At 46.8% G+C, this 23,134-nt stretch overlaps 1 protein-coding gene across 1 annotated transcript in view; it reads left to right on the top strand.

Moving 5' to 3' along the window:
- Nucleotides 1–6,302: 6,302 nt before the first annotated feature.
- Nucleotides 6,303–23,134, top strand: part of LOC130114747 (integrin alpha-2-like) — a 55,103-nt gene continuing 38,271 nt past the window's right edge. Inside the window, exons 1-7 of the mRNA XM_056282650.1 lie at nucleotides 6,303–6,408; nucleotides 11,174–11,297; nucleotides 12,961–13,070; nucleotides 13,999–14,090; nucleotides 19,846–19,960; nucleotides 20,180–20,307; nucleotides 21,552–21,700. Coding sequence (XP_056138625.1) covers nucleotides 6,360–6,408; nucleotides 11,174–11,297; nucleotides 12,961–13,070; nucleotides 13,999–14,090; nucleotides 19,846–19,960; nucleotides 20,180–20,307; nucleotides 21,552–21,700 — 767 coding nt within the window. The 5' untranslated portion in view covers nucleotides 6,303–6,359. The remainder of the gene's footprint in view (nucleotides 6,409–11,173; nucleotides 11,298–12,960; nucleotides 13,071–13,998; nucleotides 14,091–19,845; nucleotides 19,961–20,179; nucleotides 20,308–21,551; nucleotides 21,701–23,134) is intronic.

Consider the following 23,134-nt stretch of genomic DNA (forward strand, 5'->3'; position numbering starts at 1 on the left):
TATTTCCAAGATTGTGTTAAACAATCTAGTTAGAAACCCCACTGCCATCTCTCCTAAACACCTCCATGCCTCCACAGGTAGGTCATCAGCTGCCTTTCCAGTCTCCATCCTCTTCATAGCTGCCCTCACTTCCTCCCTGCTAATCCACCGCACTTCCTGATTCACTGTCCCCACATCAACCAACCGTCTCCCTCTCTCATTGTCTTCATTCACCAGCCCCTCATAGTACTCCCTCCACCTTCTCAACACACTCTCCTCGCTTGTCAGCACATGTCCATCTCTGTCCTTCGTCACCTTAACTTTGCTGTACTTCCTCATTCCGCCACCAAGTCCCCTTGTTTTCCTCCCTCTGCCCTGATGACACACCAAGTGCCCTCCTAACTGTCTCCCTCGCCACTTCCGCAGTGGTTGCCCAGCCATATAATATGAATAAAGGAAGAGATAAACAGCAACTGGGCAGAAGGGTAGACAGATAAGCAGAGAGGGTGCGAGAGAGAAAGGGAAACAGATCAATTATTCCTTCTGCTACAAGGGGAAATGTCTTGCCACAGCACATACGTCACAAAATACAAGTTTCTGACATTAGAAAACAAGTTCACCTGTGCAGATGCTCACACAGTTATATAAAAGTTCCCCTGTGTTTTTTTTAAAAATATCTTTGTATTCCCCCCATAGGGAGGGCATGTTGTGGCTGGCTTTTCTATTTTCAATGCATTGTATTATACTTACAATAAGAACCACCCAAACACAAACACAACCACCGCCTTTTACCGCTGAGCACTACAAGTCTTCCAGCCCCTGCACCCTACCGCGACCGACAAGAGCGTTTCCTAAAGCAGCGCCCCTAGCGGCGGCAGGAGGTATGCCACAGATACTTTTCTCCTCTGTGCATTGTGGGTTTGTATCTACTAGTTGACCTCCTGTCTGCAGCGTCCCACAGACAGGCTGGTGAAGGGGAGTGGGCAGTAGGTAGTGATGAAAGCAGTTTGGGAACAGCAGAATATGTAGACGGAGCGTTTTTGTGCTGTTTCGCCGTCTAGCATAGTAACTGAGGTTGCTATTGGCAGCACGGCCGCTAGAGGTCGCATAGATGTAAAACGTAACTATACTAGGTCGTAATAAGCTGCTTGTACAAACGACCTACGGGGTCGTTTGTAATTAGTGCTTTTACGGCCCCTCTTCTTTCTTTTCTTTCTTTTGTTTCTTTTGTTTCTTTGTTTTTAGCAGAGAGGCAGCAGAGCTCATCAGCTTGTGCGGTCGGCTGATTCACGGGGGAAAAGCCCCCGAGTGTCACGTGCGCGTGCGCGAGGCGGCTCTTCGCACCGCCGGTGTATTTTCGCACTTTGGTCTGTGACATATTTCCCATGTGAGGCTATAAAGGGGAACTTCCTGGTTCGCTCGCCAGACAAGGGTAGCGTTTGTCATCGGGGTCCGGGGCCAGCCAGCCCGCCAGCCCGGCCCTCCGAAATTCCTGCTGGTTGCCGGAGACACTCACACAGTCGCCACATTCAGCTTAGCGCGCGCGCGCGGACGCGCGCACAAAGGGGCGTGACGTCACCACGGGCTCAGAGCAGCGTACGGGCGCACGACGGATCCACTTCAGAACAAAGACCCGGTGCTGGTGCGGACGAGCTCAGGCTCGTGCTGCTGATGACGACACGCTTTATATATTCGGCAGCGCTTCCACGCTGACTCTTGTCTCGAGCGCCCGAGAGAACGTGTGGGTCGTGAGTTAGAACCCGCGTTCTCGTGTCAGAACTTCCGACGTGAAGCCCATCTACCGCTGCACAGCCGGTTCTGGTGTGAGGGTGCCGCCACACTGCTGTTGGAAGCCATTTATTTACTGTTTACTTGTGTGTGTGCGTGTGCGCGCGCGTTTGTGCGCGCGCGCGTGTGTTAGAAAACAGAATAGCAGTAACGCTCCTTCAGTCGCTGCTATGGGGGGGCACAGCCCGGCAGGCCCGGTAGGAAGGCTGCTGGCTGGCTGCTGTTCCGCCACAGTAAGCAGGGGGCCGTGGAGGAGGTAAGACGCGTGACCAAACCGCCGTGTCCCAGCACATCTCAGGGCCACTCTTCAATCTGGGGCAACTTTTGGCTTTTGAAATTTTGAAAAAATAAAAAAATACAGTTCTTTAAAATCAGTTTTGTTTTTGTTTTTTCCCCCCCAAAGCCTCTATTAAGTGGTCTTAAACAAGTATATTAGCATAGCTTTGATCGTCCTACATAATAACTTTGATATTGTAAGCGGTTATTTTCTTGCCCGGTGCGGGATTCGATACGGAGTGTCCGACACCCCTCGGCTAAAGGGTCAGACCCGTTAGCTAAGGGGGCTAACGTGTCTTATTAGTAGTTTACAATATTATGATGATTTTCTTTTCAAAGTTGTAACAGCAAAATGTGACGTAATGACACGTGACGGTCATGACAATTTTCACTTTTTGGAGAAAAAGTTGGCTGAGTCTTAGACTTGCTAAGCTAACTTGTTAGCTAGCATACAATGTACAATGCATATACGTGAATAAAGTGAGATTTCTTATTTCTGAACTAAAACCCTCAATTAGTAACTAGTGTAAACTACTAATAAGACCCGTTAGCCCCTATCTAACGGATCTGCCCCTTTAGCCGAGCGGTTAGTGACGTCGCCTTGCGGTGCAGTACTCCTCGTATCGAATCCCGCACCGGGCAAGAAAATAGCTCGGTTATAGTAGTTTGGTAACGACGACTAATAAACATTGCTAGGGATAATTTAGTAGCGCCAGGTCACCTGACTGCTGGACCAGGCTGCAGCATCCCCGCCACCCTGACAGCAGGATAAGCGGTTAAGACAATGGATGGATAGATGGACTAATAAACATCCTCTCAGATCAGGACACAGAAATCTTCACATGACATTTGTGGACATGGAAAAGTCATGTTTCTGCCATGACCCGCTCGTGCGCCTCTGGTACTTCTAGTTTCCATGGCAACCACGCTGTCGTCGTTTGGGAAAACGTTATGGCTCTCTACAGTGTTGGGTGTGATGGTGTGATGTTCCGGAAGATGCTCTTGGTCATCTTCCAGTGATTCACAATCTTTCTCAAAGGGGGATTTTTACACGACTTGAAAATAGGCTGCGTAGTTATTTTGCTTTGTTTTGTTTTGTTTTGTTCCAGGTAATGATAGATTTCCTGACAGCCAGTCGACCCGCCTTGTCCGTAAAAGGTGAAGACGTGCAGGATCTCGTAATGTCTCTTAATCTCATTTCTCATCTACATTTACAGTCAAGTCAAGTCAAGTCCATGTTATCAGAGATTACGAAGTCCTGGGCGAGGTGTTTGTCTCCATCTTCATCGTGGTTCAGGAGTCCGCTGAATCTGCTCGTGCACAGCACGAGGGCTCACTCGTGCATGAATGACTTATTGGCAGCAGCGGTTTAAAGCGAATTATTCCCTTCAGTTACAAAATGCGACCAATCCCAGGAACTGGCTGTCAAATCCTTTTCATTAGAAATCCTCATGGGTCAGTTCCCGGTCCACATTAATCACATGACCACCGACTCATGCACCAGTGGGTGAGTGTGCACACGATTCAGCTTTTGAATCAGACCCCCCCCCAATACCTTCTGAATCAGACAACACCCCCCATACCTTCTGAATCAGACCGCCCCATACCTTCTGAATCAGACCCTCCCCCCAATACCTTCTGAATCAGACCCCCCCATACCTTCTGAATCAGACCACACCCCCATACCTTCTGAATCAGACCCCCCCCCAATACCTTCTGAATCAGACCACACCCCCCATACCTTCTGAATCAGACCCTCCCCCATACCTTCTGAACAGACCCCCCATACCTTCTCAATCAGACCACACCCCCATACCTTCTGAACAGACCACACCTCAATACCTTCTGAGTCAGACCACACCCCCCATACCTTCTGAATCAGACCACACCCCCATACCTTCTGAATCAGACCACACCCCCATACCTTCTGAACAGACCACACCTCAATACCTTCTGAATCAGACCCTCCCCCCAATACCTTCTGAATCAGACCCCCCCATACGTTCTGAATCAGACCACACCCCCCATACCTTCTGAATCAGACCCCCCAATACCTTCTGAATCAGACCACACCTCCATACCTTCTGAATCAGACCCTCCCCCATACCTTCTGAACAGACCACACCTCCATACCTTCTGAATCAGACCACACCTCCATACCTTGTGAACAGACCACACCTCAATACCTTCTCAATCAGACCCTCCCCCATACCTTCTGAATCAGACCACACCCCCCATACCTTCTGAGTCAGACCACACACCCCATACCGTCTGAATCAGACCCTCCCCCATACCTTCTGAATCAGACCCCCCCCCCCATACCCTTACACCAAACCAAAACTTCTGAGTCAGTTAACAAGTCAGTGACAATTCTGAATACAAACAGTTCGTGGTCCATCTGCCGTGCCAACGCGCTCTTTGTTAGACGCTCCCAAGTATAAATGTCCTGCTAGATAAGAATGATTACTCCAGTGAATGACGTAACAGGTGGATTATTTATGAAATCAGTTGTCGAATGCACAGAAATTGTTTGATTTGGGTAACAAGTGGCTATCCAACTGTTGGCACACCCAGTTGTCTATGAAGTGAGCGTGCAGGCCGTGTTGTAGCGTTGCGCCGGTCTCCCGGCATCATGGGGAACAAGCCGTTGAAGAAAGTGCTCCTGGTACCCAAATGATGGCAGTTTGTGGGTTTGTGCCTGAGATGTCCAAACCCGTCTGTGTGATTCGAGATGTGACTTGACACGGATGAAAAGATAAAGAAAGCTGAAGGTGTTGAAATCCCTGCCGTGCCCAGGGTGTCGACTGTGTGACCAGCGTTTCTGGAGTCGTGCCAGAAGATGGCCCAGCGCTCAGTTGCGTCGCTGTTGTCTCTAAAGCGCTCGCGTTTTACATGACTCATCGAGCGGGGCAGTGACTCAGTCGCAGTTGGGGCAGCGTGGTGTCTGGCTGCCTCGCGGCAGCCGATGCCCGCATATTAATGTGCGATCTGGGTCATCGGGGCTCGCCTGTTCCCCATCCCCCTGATTGGTGTTTCGGTTCGCCCGCGCCCCGCTCACCTGGTTGCCCCTGCTTCACTCACCCGTTCCCTTTTCTCCCATTGGCTGTTCCGTTGCCGCGCACCTGATTGGCTCCCCTACGTATATAGTCCCCCCTGGTTGCCTTGTCGGAGCGTGTGTCGCACACGCACACGCACACGCACACGCAGGGCTCTCTATCGCCGGATGCGCCACGTCCTGTTTCGAGCCTTTCCTGCGGTCTGTGGCGTCTGCTCCTGCTGTGTGCAAGTTCGTGTGTTTATTAAAACATTGTTCTTGCCCAGTCTGTCCGGGACTCGTGCCTGTGGGTCCTCCGTTCCTGCCCCCGGCGGGACCATGTATGTACCCGTGTCCCACTGAATGTCACGTGTGTATGTGTCCTCCAGACTCTCTACTGAATACACAAGGGCTAATTTATTATATCTTTGATGTCCTCTTTACCCTGTCAAGGTTTATATGTGTCTGTTGTCTTCTTTAATCATTGGCTGCTTTGAATTTGTGCACGTTCACTAAAATGTAAAACGCTGTAATGTTTGATTGCTTAATAAATTGGTTGATTACTGTGTCGGTTCCTCTCCTGGATCTCCACCTTGTCGTGGTGGAGAGGCTTGCATGTACATTTCATCCCAAAGACTGTCCCGGGGATGGCTACTGGTTGGGTCACCCAAGGTGGATAAGTCGGGGGGGGGGGTGGTAGGTCAAGGGGGAGGGTTCTAGACGAAGCGCGATCCAACAGAGACCTCAGTGGCGGAACTGGCGGAAGATGTCTCCAGGTCACGATGCCAGTGAAGGCGGAGGGTGGTCCCCAATCGTCTTGGTTCTCCATGCCATTGGACTCTGCCCGCCCCCCCCCCAAAAGACCGTGCGGTGGCTGCACGCGCATCAGCCACCGCAGGTAAAAAGCTGTCTCGCGCAGGCGTCCTCCCATTATGCGGCCCAGGATCGGCCTCTATGCCCACCTGAAGACCCAGAAGGAGGACGGTCCTCCTTGATCCCGACTGACCGCCGATGAGGATGATGAGGATGAGGATGATGATGTTGGGCGGCGGAGGGGTTTCTTTTTTCACCGAGTGTGGCTTGTGACCGTGTGACGCACACTTCACAATATAACTGGGTGTAGTTTGGGGGGTGCGCGCGCGGTGATGAAGCCGTCCGCAGACCTGCGCGTCGTCATTTGACGTCACGCTTGGGCGTGAACGCCCATCGACACGGTGAGCCAGAACCAAGCCAGACAAGTGCAGGACACCGGACCGTTCCCCCCTCAAATGGAATAGAAACGATGACGGAGTACTTCGGGAGCAAACTGCTGTTCACTGCCCTGGCTCTAGGTGAGTGCGGAATATCCATATCCATGAGCACTTTTCTCGGGAAACTCGGATTTCCTGGAGTTTTGCGGGGCTGACTGCGCCCCTAACGCACAACTTCAGAGCCGCTCTCTCCAGCTCACCTCCCGTCGCGTCCTCTCTTACAGTTTTGAACACGCTGCTTCTGTTGTTGTTTGTTTTGTTGTTGTTTTGTTTTGTTTACACGTGCTGAACGATTTTCCCCTTAAATATCGGATCACACCAAGACCGGTAAGGACCACACAGGATGAGCGGCGTCTTCATTTCAGCCGCGTCCACTTTCAAATACTGGATCCGAACAGAGACGCCAGCCTTTCTGAGGCGGATTCCGCGTTACTCGGTGGGTCGGGTCAGGTTAGGACAGCCGGGGACCAGCAGTTTCTACACCACGTTGTGAATGGACCCACCACTCCCCAGACCGGGGTTGGGCAGTCGTATCCAGTAGGGGCCAGTGTGGGTGAAGGTTTTTGTTGCAACCAAGCGGTTACACACCTGATCAGGAGCTTTACACACCTGACCAGGAGCTTTACACACTTGATCAGGAGCTTTACACAAGCGGTTACACACCTGATCAAGAGCTTTACACACCTGATCAGGAGCTTTACACACCTGACCAGGAGCTTTACACAAGCGGTTACACACCTGATCAGGAGCTTTACACACCTGACCAGGAGCTTTACACACTTGATCAGGAGCTTTACACACCTGACCAGGAGCTTTACACACCTGATCAGGAGCTTTACACACCTGATCAGGAGCTTTACACACTTGACCAGGAGCTTTACACACTTGATCAGGAGCTTTACACACCTGACCAGGAGCTTTACACACCTGATCAGGAGCTTTACACACCTGATCAGGAGCTTTACACACCTGATCAGGAGCTTTACACATCTGACTAGGAGCTTTACACACCTGATCAGGAGCTTTACACACCTGACCAGGAGCTTTACACACCTGATCAGGAGCTTTACACACCTGACCAGGAGCTTTACACACCTGATCAGGAGCTTTACACACCTGATCAGGAGCTTTACACACCTGACCAGGAGCTTTACACACCTGACCAGGAGCTTTACACACTTGATCAGGAGCTTTACACACCTGACCAGGAGCTTTACACACCTGATCAGGAGCTTTACACACTTGATCAGGAGCTTTACACACTTGATCAGGAGCTTTACACACTTGATCAGGAGCTTTACACACCTGATCAGGAGCTTTACACCCTTGATCAGGAGCTTTACACACCTGATCAGGAGCTTTACACAAGCGGTTACACACCTGATCAGGCGCTTTACACACTGGCCCTTTCTTCTGGATAAAATGACCCACCCCCGCCCTAGCCTAGACCATCCCACATGGAGACATATATGATAAGATAAGAACCCTGACTCATTTTTACTCCTGTCACGCTTCTTGTGCAATAAGTCACTAAAACAGTTTGTGTGTCTGGCCTGAAACACGAAGTCTTTAAAACGTGTGTAAACCTGTCCCCGATGCAAAAACACACGCGCAATTAAGCAGCACACTGATTTGTAGGTAATATAAGAGTAGTGTACACGAGTTCACTAATAATCAAATTGGTTATTGTCATATCGTCATACACAATTTTTGTGGTCTAATGTATAGATAACGAGACTCTACGGCCTCATGTGGTCTGACGTATTTGAGGAAGTATTATTTGAGAACTAGATTTGGTTCGATGTTCTCTACATTACCAAACAGTTCAACGTGATGCACCTCAGCTGGGTTCCTAAACATGGTGTTGTGTAGACCGAGATCAGGGACCGGGTGTGTTAACAGATAAGTTATTAATAATTAATCACGTTGAGTTTCTTTAGTTATCAAACCGCTTTCATGGAGAAATGATGACGACGACTGGCGGCAGGTTCCTCCTTTGAGGAGAACAGGAACACGTCCCTCTGTTTGCTCTGGTCTGTTGTGTTGGTTTTCTTGTATTTTGTCAAACAATAATCCTCATTTTCTTCAAGCGGCTCCACTTTTGCTGCTGTTTGCTTTTCTTCCGACGGCTCTTTAGGGAGTTACATGTATAGATGTAGTGAATTCGGGGGGGGGGGGGGACAGCCGGGAACCGCCGCAGCCGGGACGCGAACCCGGGTCGCCCGCATCACAGGCAACGGCATTAACCAGTCGACTAAAGCAGTGGTTCTCAACCTTTTTGGGGTCCTGGACCCCCTGCGTATTTTTGATCTACCCTGAGGACCCCTCCACCTGATCTTGGGGGAGGGGGGGTTGCAATTTGATAGAAACAGTAGAAACTGCATTTTAAATTGCATTATAGCATTTATTCACTCTTTGGGGCAAAAATAAGAGCTTTCAGTTGTAACTTAGATATAGTTAACAAAACAGAATTCTTATGCAGTAACTTTCAGATATATGTAACAAAACAGAATATGTATGCAGTAACTTTCAGATATATGTAACAAAACAGAATTCTTATGCAGTAACTTTCAGATATATGTAACAACACAGAATATGTATTCAGTAACTTTCAGATATATGTAACAACAGAATTTTTATGCAGTAACTTTCAGATATATGTAACAAAACATAATTCTTATGCAGTAACTTTCAGATATATGTAACAACACAGAATATGTATTCAGTAACTTTCAGATATATGTAACAACACAGAATATGTATTCAGTAACTTTCAGATATATGTAACAAAACAGAATATGTATTCAGTAACTTTCAGATATATGTAACAACAGAATTTTTATGCAGTAACTTTTAACAATGCACACGGGAGCGAGATCTCTTATTAAAATACAATAAATTACACTTGTGAAACAGATGTAATTAGAGAAAAAAGTCCTGTTACCCTTTATAGTTTAGGTAGATAAAGGTCTCAGTCACATTTGAGTAAAATAATCCTATTTCTATAAATGTCATAGGATCTTTTTTTTTTAAAGATATTTTATTTTCACGGACCCCTTGCAATCACACCACGGACCACTAGGGGTCCGCGGACCCCCGGTTGAGAAACACTGGACTAGAGGGTCCGACCACATTTTTAATCAGGTCCTGTCATTTTCCGGGTGTTTGTCGCGGCCAGAGAGCTAGTGTGTAACCCTGCTGTGTTGATCCGTGCACCGTGTGTAGTGTCCTTAAAGGAGGCCAGGTCACACGTTGAGCGTGTCGACACACAGGCCGGGTAAACACGCGAGGTGTGACTCATCCAGGGTGCTCTGAGTCCACATGCCCGTGGTGCTGCGCTCCAGGCTCCGCGCAGCGTGCAGGGACTCGCCCCTAAACGGCACATAGAAAGCCGCCTGCTTGCAGGGCGTTTCACCGCTTGTTTTGATGGCAGACTTGAACTTGCGTCTGATTAAAGACACGCCGTCTCACAACAGCGTAGCTGCTCATGGACGTTTCCTCGTTTCATGAAGCCTGCGCATGTTTCATGCACAGCCTTGCTGCTGTTTGGTGGGCTGCCCCCTGTCTGAGGAGGCTCCCGGTGCGGGAAGATGGCGGCGTGAGTTCACCGTTTGCGGAGGCCTCACACCGTCCACTGCATCTGATGCCACTACACGGCGCCGGCTCGACTCGACGGAGTCGCCCTTTGTTCGTCTCCCATTACCGGCATGTCGGCGACCGTTACCGCCTCTCTGGTACCACCTTCGTCGAGGTTCCGAAGAAGCTGGAGCGGGCCCCAAAATCAATGCAGACCTCTGATTGGTCAGGGAAACGCGTCACTGCGTCATTTTGCGTCACGACGTAATCAACGCGCGCATGGGACGAAGAAGAAGAAGAAGAAGAAGAAGAAGAAGAAGAAGAAGAAGAAGAAGAAGAAGACAGTATCGCCCGACATTTGTGAATACCGAAGAGGTCGAAGCGGCGTTATATTAAAAGCACATTTTCAAATTGGAGGGGGAAAAAAACGGATGCCTGAACAAGTCAGAGGTAACATGGGGATTCGAACCGCCGATCCTCGTGTTAGTAGGCAATGGAATAGACCGCCGCGCTACCCAGACGCCCCCGCTATTTAGATTCTTAAATTTTTGGGCGGGCGTCTGGGTGGCGTAGCGATCTATTCCGTTGCCTACCAACACGGGGATCAGCTGTTCAAATCCCCGTGTTACCTCCGGCTTGGTCGGGCTTCCCTGCAGACACAATCGGCCGTGGCTGCAGGTGGGAAGCCGGATGTGGGTATGTGTCCTGGTCACTGCACTAGCGCCTCCTCTGGTCGGTCGGGGCGGCTGTTCGAGGGGGAAATGGGGGGATAGCATTATCCTCCCATGCACTGCGTCCCCCTGGTGAAACTCCTCTCTGTCAGGTGAAAAGAAGCGGCTGGCGACTCCACATGTATGGGAGGGGGCATGTGGTAGTCGGCAGAGGGGGCGGAGCAGCGACCGAGATGGCTCGGAAGAGTGGGGTAATCTGCCAGATACAACCGGGGAGAAAAAGGGGGAAAGGCCAACATTTTTTTTTCAAAATTTTGAATCGGAGGGACTCATGATCGCTACAGGCCTGATCAGGTTCGTTGGTTGTGTTTAGACTGCAGGCAAACCCAGTTAGTCTCTTCGATCCCGTCTTTAGGACTGACTGTCCACGTTGTTATTTGCAAGTGAGTAGGTTGATTTGCAGAAATCTGTTTCCACGTTTTTGCTGTTCACACTTGATTAAAGCAGTCTGAACCCAGTCTGGATATGCCTGAACTGGGTTTTGAGCGGCCGGTCTGAACATATCCTTTATTTCAACTTGTGCCATCTCTCTCCCCCAGCTGAGTGGATTTTGTCCACTCACTCCTTCAACGTTGGCACCGTAGACGCCAAAATCTTCAGCGGGCCAGCGAGTGAAGAGTTTGGCTACACCATCCAGCAAGTGACGAATCATCAGGGCAAATGGTACGAATGGGAGTCATCCTCACCGGAAAGAAAGTTGTTCTCACCGTGACGTGTTTGTATTCACTCTGAAATGTCTTCAGAAAGGAAGAAAGAGAGCCGCTTTATTTTGTCAGTGTGCAGGTTACAGTGAAATGTGTCTCCTGCGTGTAACTGTCCTGTTGTGTAGAAGCAGGGGGCAGCTGCAGCGCCCGGGGAGCACCTCCAGTTCTTCTTTCCACTGCCTTGCTCAGGGGCACAGGCAGGAGTGTTAACCCTAACATGCATGTCTTTTTGATGGTGGGAGGAACCCCACGCAGAGAACATACAAACTCCACACACAAAGGACCTGGGACGGCCTCGGGCTCGAACCCAGGGCCTTCTTGCTGTGAGGCAGCAGTGCTGACCACTGGGCCGCCGTCCCGCCGTCTTTCGGTGCAGCAGCAAGTGCAGCGTTTATTCATTCACAGTTCTGTTGTCATGCTTGTGCAACATTCAGCATTGCAACATGACGATGTGGTTTCATTGAAGTCCTGTTTCTCACAGGCCTCTAAACAGTATTAACAATTGATGCGTCCCGCATGTCCAGGTCCAGAGCAGCAGATGAGATGGGCCTATATTCAGTTGTTGGCACTTAATAATAGTTACTACTGATGCACCTAAATTTTTTTTTTTCTAAATTTATTTCTGATTTTTCTCCCAATTTAGTTGCCAATCGATCCCTATTTTAGTTCAAACACCTACCCTCATACTGCATGCGTTCGCCAACTGCATCTCTCCGGCCTGCAGTCTCGAAGGAGACGCCTCGCCACTTCCGTGACAAGGTGAATCCAGGCTGAACCACTGCTTTTTCCGACACACCCAGAGACGCATTCATGTGACGAACACAAGCCGACTCCACCCCCCTCCCGAAGACAGCGTTGCCAGTTATCGCTGCTTGATCGAGTCTGGCCATAGTCGGATCTGACGAGACCGAGGCGCAAACCTCGGTCCCCAGTGGGCAACTGCATCAACACAAAGCCGATGCTTAGACCGCTACACCACCACGGACCGATCGCCTAAATTATGATGTTTGAATGTGAAAGTATCCGTTTTTTTATTACAAATTGAAACTGTAACAAAGAAGCTTGTCCGCCATGTCTGGTACGACTGACATCACAGGGTCTTAATGTTGTGTTTCGTTACAACCTAAATTTAAAGGGAAATGATGTTGATTTTCAACACACACACATCTGTGTGTGTGTGTGTGTGTGTGTGTGTGTGTGTGTGTGTGTGTGTGTGTAAAGCAGTAAGTAAGTTTTCACATTCACAGATGGTCTGCCAGTGGCGTCACAATTTTGCGTCATTTCAGAGACACACACAAGACTGCACAGCGCTGTGGCTGCAAGTAGAGTGTTATGCATACAACATACAGTACGGTACAACATACGTACGTATACAAGAATAAATACAGATCATCTTATGATAAATGCTGAAAAACCAGGATTGTTTCCCTTGAAGTGACCGAAGCTGTGAAATGGATTTTGTCTTTGCAGAGACAGCCAGCAGCCTCTGTGTGCACTAAGTAACGCAGGCTGGGCCCCATGAACCCACCATATGAAGAGCCTGCAGTGAACAAAACAAAACATCTCAGACTGCATGTTTATGAGTTTCATTAAACTTGTATATCTTGCTCCTCTTCCTAAAGGCTCTTGGTCGGCGCTCCGTGGAGTGGTTTCACCCGAAACAGGAAAGGAGATGTTTACAAGTGTCCCATCTTGGGGTCTAAAAGCACCTGTGACAAGCTCAATCTTCAGGGTAAGACCGCGCACTATCTTCTCATCGTTGGCCTGTTAAGCCAAACTACAGCAAATGCATTCAAACCTGGGGTGGTTTGAAACCAGACATCAGTCCGACCTGCAAGTGGGGGTCTTGTGAACTGACCTGTCATGTTAAAGACGTCTGCGTACTACAGTGACCTGCTTTGTGGCATCAGTCACATTTGTAAGGTTTGAACATATATGACAGATGATCCTGATTCCTGATATGTACACATAGAGTGATATATACATATAGAATGATATATACATGTAGAATGGTATATACATATAGAGTGCATCACTGGGATTTCCACAAATAGAGACTAAACTGCATTGTGTGTGTGTGTGTGTGTGTGTGTGTGTATAGATATATGGTAACACTTTATTTGAAGCTTGCATCTATAATGCCCTAAAAGCATCTATAATTCTCTATAAGACCCCATAAGCATCTATTGCATCTATAACACCCATACTTTCCTATAATGTGTATTACAATGACTGGCGGCTATGGCTGAAGGCTGTGAAATAGCACTGAAGTTCATTATGAATCTCTGCAAAACTTGAGCAAAACAAGTTGGCTATGATGCATTATGACATTTGACAGATAAACAGGCTAATGACATATTTATAGTGCATAAATCCGTTTTAAATTGACGTAGTGTATCATAAAGGTGGTTATGAGGTGTTGTGAGGGCATATACATGGTTATAATGAATCTTACAATGACTTATAGCTACATTTATAGGGCGTTATAGATGCTTATCAGATGCTCATCATTGGGATTTCCACAAATACTAGAGACTGAATTGCATTTTGTGTGTGTGTGTGTGTGTGTGTGTGTGTGTGTGTGTGTGTGTGTGTGTGTGTGTGTGTATATATATATATAAATGAATTTAACTTACATTAATTTAACTGCCTCTTCACAGACTCTGTCAGTATTCCAGATGTGCAAAACATTTACACCAATATGAGTCTGGGTATGACTCTCGTCCGCATGCCCACGATCAGTGGGTCGCTGGTAAGCGTGTGTGTGTGTGTGTGTGGGTGTGTGTGTGCGTGTGTTCTCATAGTTCTATCTTGGTGAGGACCAATGTGAAAGTGAGGAGATTTGGTTGTTCCTTACTTCTTAAGGGTTCGGACTTGGGTTAGGGTTAGAATTAGGACTTGGTATCCCTGCCTCTGTGTTCCCCTTCAGGAGAGTGACCTCAAATTTCAAATATTTAGGGATTACGGTTCTTCGCTCCATTCAGCTTTTACACAAACTAAACTTCTCCCCTTTAATTGACAAATGCAAACAAGATCTGGAGCGCTGGTGCACACGACCATTACCGATGGCTGGGCGCACTAGCTTGCTTAAAATGAAGGTTGTTCCTGTATCTTTTTCAGAACATTCCTACATTCATTCCAAAAAAAACTTTCTTGACAGGATGTTCTCTAACTTTATCTGGGATGGCAGACAGCCCCGGATATGCAAGGACTTCCTACAACGTCCCAAAGCACTGAGGGGGATGGCTATGCCCGGTCTTCTTTACTACTAGTAATATCCAGGAAGTTGTCATGCACGTTCAGAGCAGCTCGCTTGAGCACACACCTGAGTGGGCGAAGATAGAATCCCATGATCATCCTATTCATTTCTTAGTCACTTCCCCGCTGCCAGTGGTAGTTGGCACACCACACAAAAACCCGGATACAGCTCATACAATCAGAATATGGACTCAAGTTAGGAAAACACTTGGTCTGCAGAAAGCCTCCTTAATGACACCCATTATGTCAAACCATCTCTTTACCCCCACCAGGTTAGATGTGGCTTTTCGAGCACGGCATGAGAATTCGATTTATAAAGGATATATATTTTGATTGGGTATTTGCTTCATTCAATCAGTTGGTAGAAAAATTTAACCTACCCCACTCCCACTTCTACCGCTATTTACAGATTAGGCATTTTGTTCAGAAGGGTTTCCATCCTTTCCCTGAGATACCTCTGACAACATCAATCGATACACTTTAGCCACAGAGGCTACTCTCAAGGGCACCATCACAAGGATCTATAATAAACTAGCCACTACAAATCCTCAGCCAATGGCTAGCCTTCGAAACCTCTGGGAGCAGGATCTTGGTACTCCTCTCCCTGGTGATCTGTGGGAGGCAGTTTTGGATCAGGTACACTCTTCCTCTTTATGCAGTAGATTTGGATCAGGTACTCTCTTCCGCTTCATGCAGTAGATTTGGATAAGGTACTCTCTTCTTCATGCGGTAGAAAAGGATCAGATGCTCTCTTCCTCTTCATGCAGTAGATTTGGATCAGGTACACTCTTCCTCTTTATGCAGTAGATTTGGATCAGGTACAGTCTTCCGCTTCATGCAGTAGATTTGGATAAGGTGCTGTCTTCTTCATTCGGTAGAAAAGGATCAGGTACGCTCTTCCTCTTCATGCGGTAGATTTGGATCATGTACTCAATTCCTCTCCATGCAGTAGATTTGGATCAGGTACTCTCTTCCTCTTCATGCGGTAGATTTGGATCAGGTACTCAATTCCTCTCCATGCAGTAGATTTGGATCAGGTACTCTCTTCGTCTTCATGCAGTAGATTTGGATCAGGTACGCTCTTCCTCTTCATGCGGTAGACTTGGATCAGGTACTCTCTTCCTCTTCATGCAGTAGATTTGGATCAGGTACTCTCTTCCTCTTCATGCAGTAGATTTGGATCAGGTACACTCTTGCTCTTCATGCAGTAGATTTGCATCAGGTACTCTCTTCCTCTTCCTGCGGTAGATTTGGATCAGGTACTCTTTCTCTTCATGCGGTAGATTTGGATCAGGTACACTCTTGCTCTTCATGCGGTAGATTTGGATCAGGTACTCTCTTCCTCTTCATGCAGTAGATTTGGATCAGGTACTCTCTTCCTCTTCATGCGGTAGATTTGGATCAGGTACTGGCTTCCTCTTCATGCAGTAGATTTGGATCAGGTACTCTCTTCCTCTTCATGCAGTAGATTTGGATCAGGTACACTCTACCTCTTCATGCAGTAGATTTGGATCAGGTACTCTCTTCCTCTTCATGCAGTAGATTTGGATCAGGTACTCGCTTCCTCTTCATGCAGTAGATTTGGATCAGGTACACTCTTCCTCTTCATGCAGTAGATTTGGATCAGGTACTCTCTTCCTCTTCATGCGGTAGATTTGGATCAGGTACACTCTTCATGCAGTAGATTTGGATCAGGTACTCTCTTCCTCTTCATGCGGTAGATTTGGATCAGGTACTCTCTTCCTCTTCATGCGGTAGATTTGGATCAGGTACACTCTTCCTCTTCATGCAGTAGATTTGGATCAGGTACTCTCTTCCTCTTCATGCGGTAGATTTGGATCAGGTACTCAATTCCTCTCCATGCAGTAGATTTGGATCAGGTACTCTCTTCCTCTTCGTGCAGTAGATTTGGATCGGGTACACTCTTCCTCTTCATGCAGTAGATTTGGATCAGGTACACTCTTCCTCTTCATGCGGTAGATTTGGATCAGGTACACTCTTCCTCTTCATGCGGTAGATTTGGATCAGGTACACTCTTCTTCATGCAGTAGATTTGGATCAGGTACTCTCTTCCTCTTCATGCGGTAGATTTGGATCAGGTACTCTCTTCCTCTTCATGCGGTAGATTTGGATCAGGTACACTCTTGCTCTTCATGCAGTAGATTTGGATCAGGTACTCTCTTCCTCTTCATGCGGTAGATTTGGATCAGGTACTGGCTTCCTCTTCATGCAGTAGATTTGGATCAGGTACTCTCTTCCTCTTCATGCAGTAGATTTGGATCAGGTACTCAATTCCTCTCCATGCAGTAGATTTGGATCAGGTACACTCTTCCTCTTCATGCAGTAGATTTGGATCAGGTACTCTCTTCCTCTTCATGCAGTAGATTTGGATCAGGTACTCTCTTCCTCTTCATGCAGTAGATTTGGATCAGGTACTCAATTCCTCTCCATGCAGTAGATTTGGATCAGGTACTCTCTTCCTCTTCGTGCAGTAGATTTGGATCGGGTACACTCTTCCTCTTCATGCAGTAGATTTGGATCAGGTACACTCTTCCTCTTCATGCGGTAGATTTGGATCAGGTACACTCTTCCTCTTCATGCGGTAGATTTGGATCAGGTACACTCTTCTTCATGCAGTAGATTTGGATCAGGTAAACTCTTCCTCTTCATGAAGTAGATTTGGATCAGGTACTCGCTTACTCTTCATGCAGTAGATTTGGATCAGGTACTCTCTTCCTCTTCATGCAGTAGATTTGGATCAGGTACACTCTTCCTCTTCGTGCAGTAGATTTGGATCGGGTACACTCTTCCTCTTCATGCAGTAGATTTGGATCAGGTACTCAATTCCTCTTCATGCGGTAGATTTGGATCAGGTACACTCTTCCTCTTCATGCAGTAGATTTGGATCAGGTACTCTCTTCCTCTTCATGCGGTAGATTTGGATCAGGTACTCTCTTCCTCTTCATGTGGTAGATTTGGATCAGGTACACTCTTCCTCTTCATGCAGTAGATTTGGATCAGGTACTCTCTTCCTCTTCATGCGGTAGATTTGGATCAGGTACTCAATTCCTCTCCATGCAGTAGATTTGGATCAGGTACTCTCTTCCTCTTCGTGCAGTAGATTTGGATCGGGTACTCTCTTCCTCTTCGTGCAGTAGATTTGGATCGGGTACACTCTTCCTCTTCATGCAGTAGATTTGGATCAGGTACTCTCTTCCTCTTCATGCGGTAGATTTGGATCAGGTACACTCTTCCTCTTCATGCGGTAGATTTGGATCAGGTACACTCTTCCTCTTCATGCAGTAGATTTGGATCAGGTACTCTCTTCCTCTTCATGCGGTAGATTTGGATCAGGTACTCAATTCCTCTCCATGCAGTAGATTTGGATCAGGTACACTCTTCCTCTTCATGCGGTAGATTTGGATCAGGTACACTCTTCTTCATGCAGTAGATTTGGATCAGGTACTCTCTTCCTCTTCATGCGGTAGATTTGGATCAGGTACTCTCTTCCTCTTCATGCGGTAGATTTGGATCAGGTACACTCTTGCTCTTCATGCAGTAGATTTGGATCAGGTACTCTCTTCCTCTTCATGCAGTAGATTTGGATCAGGTACTCTCTTCCTCTTCATGCAGTAGATTTGGATCAGGTACACTCTTCCTCTTCATGAAGTAGATTTGGATCAGGTACTCGCTTACTCTTCATGCAGTAGATTTGGATCAGATACTCTCTTCCTCTTCATGCAGTAGATTTGGATCAGGTACTCGCTTCCTCTTCGTGCAGTAGATTTGGATCGGGTACACTCTTCCTCTTCATGCAGTAGATTTGGATCAGGTACTCAATTCCTCTTCATGCGGTAGATTTGGATCAGGTACACTCTTCCTCTTCATGCAGTAGATTTGGATCAGGTACTCTCTTCCTCTTCATGCGGTAGATTTGGATCAGGTACTCTCTTCCTCTTCATGTGGTAGATTTGGATCAGGTACACTCTTCCTCTTCATGCAGTAGATTTGGATCAGGTACTCTCTTCCTCTTCATGCGGTAGATTTGGATCAGGTACTCAATTCCTCTCCATGCAGTAGATTTGGATCAGGTACTCTCTTCCTCTTCGTGCAGTAGATTTGGATCGGGTACTCTCTTCCTCTTCGTGCAGTAGATTTGGATCGGGTACACTCTTCCTCTTCATGCGGTAGATTTGGATCAGGTACGCTCTTCCTCTTCATGCGGTAGATTTGGATCAGGTACACTCTTCCTCTTCATGCGGTAGATTTGGATCAGGTACACTCTTCCTCTTCATGCGGTAGATTTGGATCAGGTACACTCTTCTTCATGCAGTAGATTTGGATCAGGTACTCTCTTCCTCTTCATGCAGTAGATTTGGGCTCATCCAGTTTAAGATTGTTCACCGTGTCCACCTTACCAAAGCTAAATTGGCCAAAATTTACCCCAACATCAACCCCACTTGTGACAGATGTAAACATGCACCAGCTACCTTGTTGCATATGTTCTGGACATGCCCTAAGCTAAATACATTTTGGTCAGCAATATTTAAAATCTTAAGCGATAGTACAACTATTGATCCACATCCTTTAATTGCCATACTTGGTGTGAGACTAGAAGACTGTGACTGGCCATCTAACATGTAAATTGGTATACATAGTCCATGTACAGGAAATCTTCTTGGCAATATTTAACAAGTCCTCCAACCCGTACGACCACATAGGTCATTTGTCCTCTAATATGACCCACAGGAGCGCGTCCTAAATTAGCGCCCCTAGCGGCGGCAGGAGATATGCAACAGGTACTTTTCGCCTCTGTGCATTGTGGGTTTTTAAAACAATGTGAGAACAATACAATATGTAGTCAGTGTGTTTTTGTGTTGTTTCGTCGTTTAGTATAGTAACTAGGATTGCTATTGGCAGTATGTTTACCTATGAATAACGTTATAAGAGCTAACTTAACGTTAGCCACAAGTTAACAAGTCAGCTAGCGTGGACATTAAACTTTGCTTTTATTAATGTTCCTTCTCGCGAGAGCTTATAGAAGGAGATGCTTATTGTTACAGGGAAAGTGACGTATTATAATTACGGAGGTCCACGAGGAAGTAGCTTAAAACCTTCCTATAGGTTGTAATAAGCTGCCTGTACAAACCAACTATGGGGTCGTTTTTTGGTTGAGGACAGTCTCTTATAGTTAAAGATACATGATAATGGTGGAAACACTAAATCTGTTCGCTGTTGTCCTGGTAAAGGTGTGTGGACCTCTTTGGGCACAACGGTGTGGCAGTCAGGACTACTACCCAGGACTGTGTGCAGGCGTCAGCCCCCTCTTCGAACCTCAGCCTGCCTTTTCCCCTGCCGTCCAGAGTAAGACCATCCATCACTTACACACCAAATACTGCATCAGTATTATCTACAGTATGCCATCTGCTTGATGTGATACCCCGCGTGTAAGGGTTTATTAACAAGCCAATAACGAATGAGCTTGCCGCCAGCAGGAACATGCACAACGAAAAGAAGGGGCAATCCATCATCCCACCGTATCTTATGTTTGACACCTGCCTCTTTACCCTGTTTCATTTCCAGCTTGTGGGGGTCCTATGGACATCGTGATTGTTTTGGATGGCTCCAACAGTATTTACCCGTGGGCTCCGATGGTCGAGTTTCTACAGAAACTGATACCGGCGCTGGACATCGGGCCGGAAAAAACCCAGGTGCGTCATTTAGGTTGTGCCCAATGGACTCCTGACGACACCATACTGTAAAAATGGAGCAAGTTAACGTATGGGAAGAACCTCCTTGACCTCTCAGGTCATCTGGGACCAGTCTGCTAACTATTAAACCCAACACAGTGAAGCAGCGTTATGTTATTACGCTACACAAGATCCAGAAGATTTATGACCACTTTTTTGTTTTGGACCCCCCCCCCCTTTCTCCCCAATTGTATCCGGCCAATTACCCTACTCTTCTGCGCTGTCCCGGTCGCTGCTCCACCCCCTCTGTTTATCCTGGGTGGGCTGCAGACTACCACATGTCTCCTCCGATACATGTGGAGTCGCCAGCCGCTTCTTTTCACCTGACAGTGAGGAGTTTCACCAGGTGGATGTAGCACGTGGGAGGATCACACTATTCCCCCCAGTTCCCCCCTCCCCCCTGAACAGGCGCCCTGACCGACCAGAGGAGGCGCTAGTGCATCGAACAGGACACAGCCACATCCGGCTCCCCGCCCGCAGACACGGCCAGTTGTGTCTGTAGGGATGCCCGACCAAGCCGGAGGTAACACGGGGATTCGAACCAGCGATCCCCATGTTGGTAGGCAACGGAATAAACTGCTACGCCCCCCACATACACCCCAACTCTGACCGCTTTTAAGACTAACCTAAAACTTTTATGTTGCCATGCCATTAGCTGAATCTTCATTTTCACTTTGACCATTTTTTCACTTTGCTCTTTGATCCTGCACTTTTTTATTCTTTGTTTTTCTTTAAAATTTTGTTATCATTTGTTTTTGTCTTTTCTGTTGTTTGGTCTTATTTTTTATTTCTTATTTTTTGTTCTTATCATTTTTTGTTGTTTTTTGTTTGTGCTTCTGTATTGTTTGTTTTGTTTTTTATTTGTTTTTCCTGTGATGGCCTGGCGGCCTGTCAGGGTGTCTCCCCGCCTGCCGCCCAGTGACTGCTGAGATAGGCTCCAACATCCCTGTGACCCCAACTAGGATATAAGCAGCTTGGATGATGGATGGATGGATTCTATGTTTGTTGTTTTTCATTTCTACTGGTCTTATTTAAAGTCTTTCCATGCCTGACATAAAACACTGTGAACTGCCTCTGTGTACAAAATGTACAAATGAACTTGCCATGCGTTGCCAGATGGAAGGGATTCGCCCATTTGCTGTTTTGCCTTCTCGCCGTCGTTGAACTCGCTGTCTGTTTTAACTCGCCGTTTGTTCTCGTGTCAGGTTAGTGTCATTCAGTACGGAGAAACGGCCCAATTCGAATTCAGGCTGAAGGACTATGAAACCAAAGAGGAAGTGGTTGCTGTAGCCTCCAACATCGTGCAGATGTACGGTGGATCTACTAATACCTTTCACGCTATCCAGTATGCCAGGTGGGTGGCTTTATTTGTGTCTATGCTTTATTTGTGTCTATGCTTTATTTGTGTCTATGCTTTGTGTGTGTGTGTGTGTGTGTGTGTGTGTGTGTGTGTGTGTGTGTGTGTGTGTGTGTGTGTGTGTGTGTGTGTGTGTGTGATGTGCATCAACCTACTAAGTAACCAAGAAAATGGAGTCTCAGCTTTTTTTTCTTTTCTTTTTTTTTGGTAATGCTTTAAACTACAGGCCATTCGTTATGCAGAAATAACCATGTAATATCCGAATAAATGATATGTTTTAACTATAATGAGGGGTAATTTCTGAGTAATATATGAATAGAATAGGGTCTTTTCTATATCTCTAGTTGCTTCCTGGTAATTAAAATGTGCCATTAAATATAATCTACATCAAACACTTTGTGGGATAAATTCACAACTCACATTGTACCAAACAAGTATTTTAAATCCTTTGTGTCACAGGGATAAATAATAATTATCTGTTAAACTTGGATATAAGGTGAATATTGAAAGTCTATCTACCTTTCTACCTTTCTTTACGATGACCCTTTGTGATTTGTGGTGTTTTCTATAGTGCGTACTGTGTAGCTGGTGCTCAGATTCGATAAGATTCAGTGGGGGCGGGTGTAGCGGAGTTAAAAAAAGGCACTTAATTCATTTATTTCCAATTAGTGTGTTTGAATTTATTTGTCATTTAATACTGCTGTTAAGTATTTGTGAAATGTATCTTATATCTTACTATTTTAATTTACGGTTATTAATATTGCCTGCGGAAATGATGTTGCTTCACGTCACTTTTTCTGTACCTCCTGTGCTTCCGTAGCTTCCGCCTTCCCCTCGCCGCGCCGTTTTGCATTGACGAGGGGAGCTGTGTGAAAAATGCTGGGAGAGAAAGAAAGGTATATTGGGAGAAGGATGCTGAATATGGTCAAAGGAGTTGAATCAAGTGCAACTGGACTTGGTATATATCCGTGAAGACGTTTCGCCTCTCATCCAAGAGGCTTCCTCAGTTCGTGCCTTTCTGACTAGCCCAAGCTAAAACGGCGCTGCGAGGGGAAGGCGGAAGCTACGGAAGCACAGGAGGTACAGAAAAAGTGACGTGAAGCAACACCATTTCCGCAGGCAATATTAATAACCGTAAATTAAAATAATAAGATATAAGATACATTTCACAGATACTTAACAGCATTATTAAATGACAATGACTAGCTTGGTCTAGTCAGAAAGGCACGAACTGAGGAAGCCTCTTGGATGAGAGGCGAAACGTCTTCACGGATATATACCAAGTCCAGTTGCACTTGATTCAACTCCTTTGGATAACCATGACCTGGATGAATGAGAACATTCACAGAGATGCTGAATATGGAGCTGCCAGGGAAGAGGAAACGAGGAAGGCCGAAGAGGAGGTTTATGGATGTAGTGAGGGAGGACATG

Source organism: Lampris incognitus, chromosome 1, assembly GCF_029633865.1.
Source record: "Lampris incognitus isolate fLamInc1 chromosome 1, fLamInc1.hap2, whole genome shotgun sequence".
Taxonomy (NCBI): Eukaryota; Metazoa; Chordata; class Actinopteri; order Lampriformes; family Lampridae; genus Lampris; species Lampris incognitus.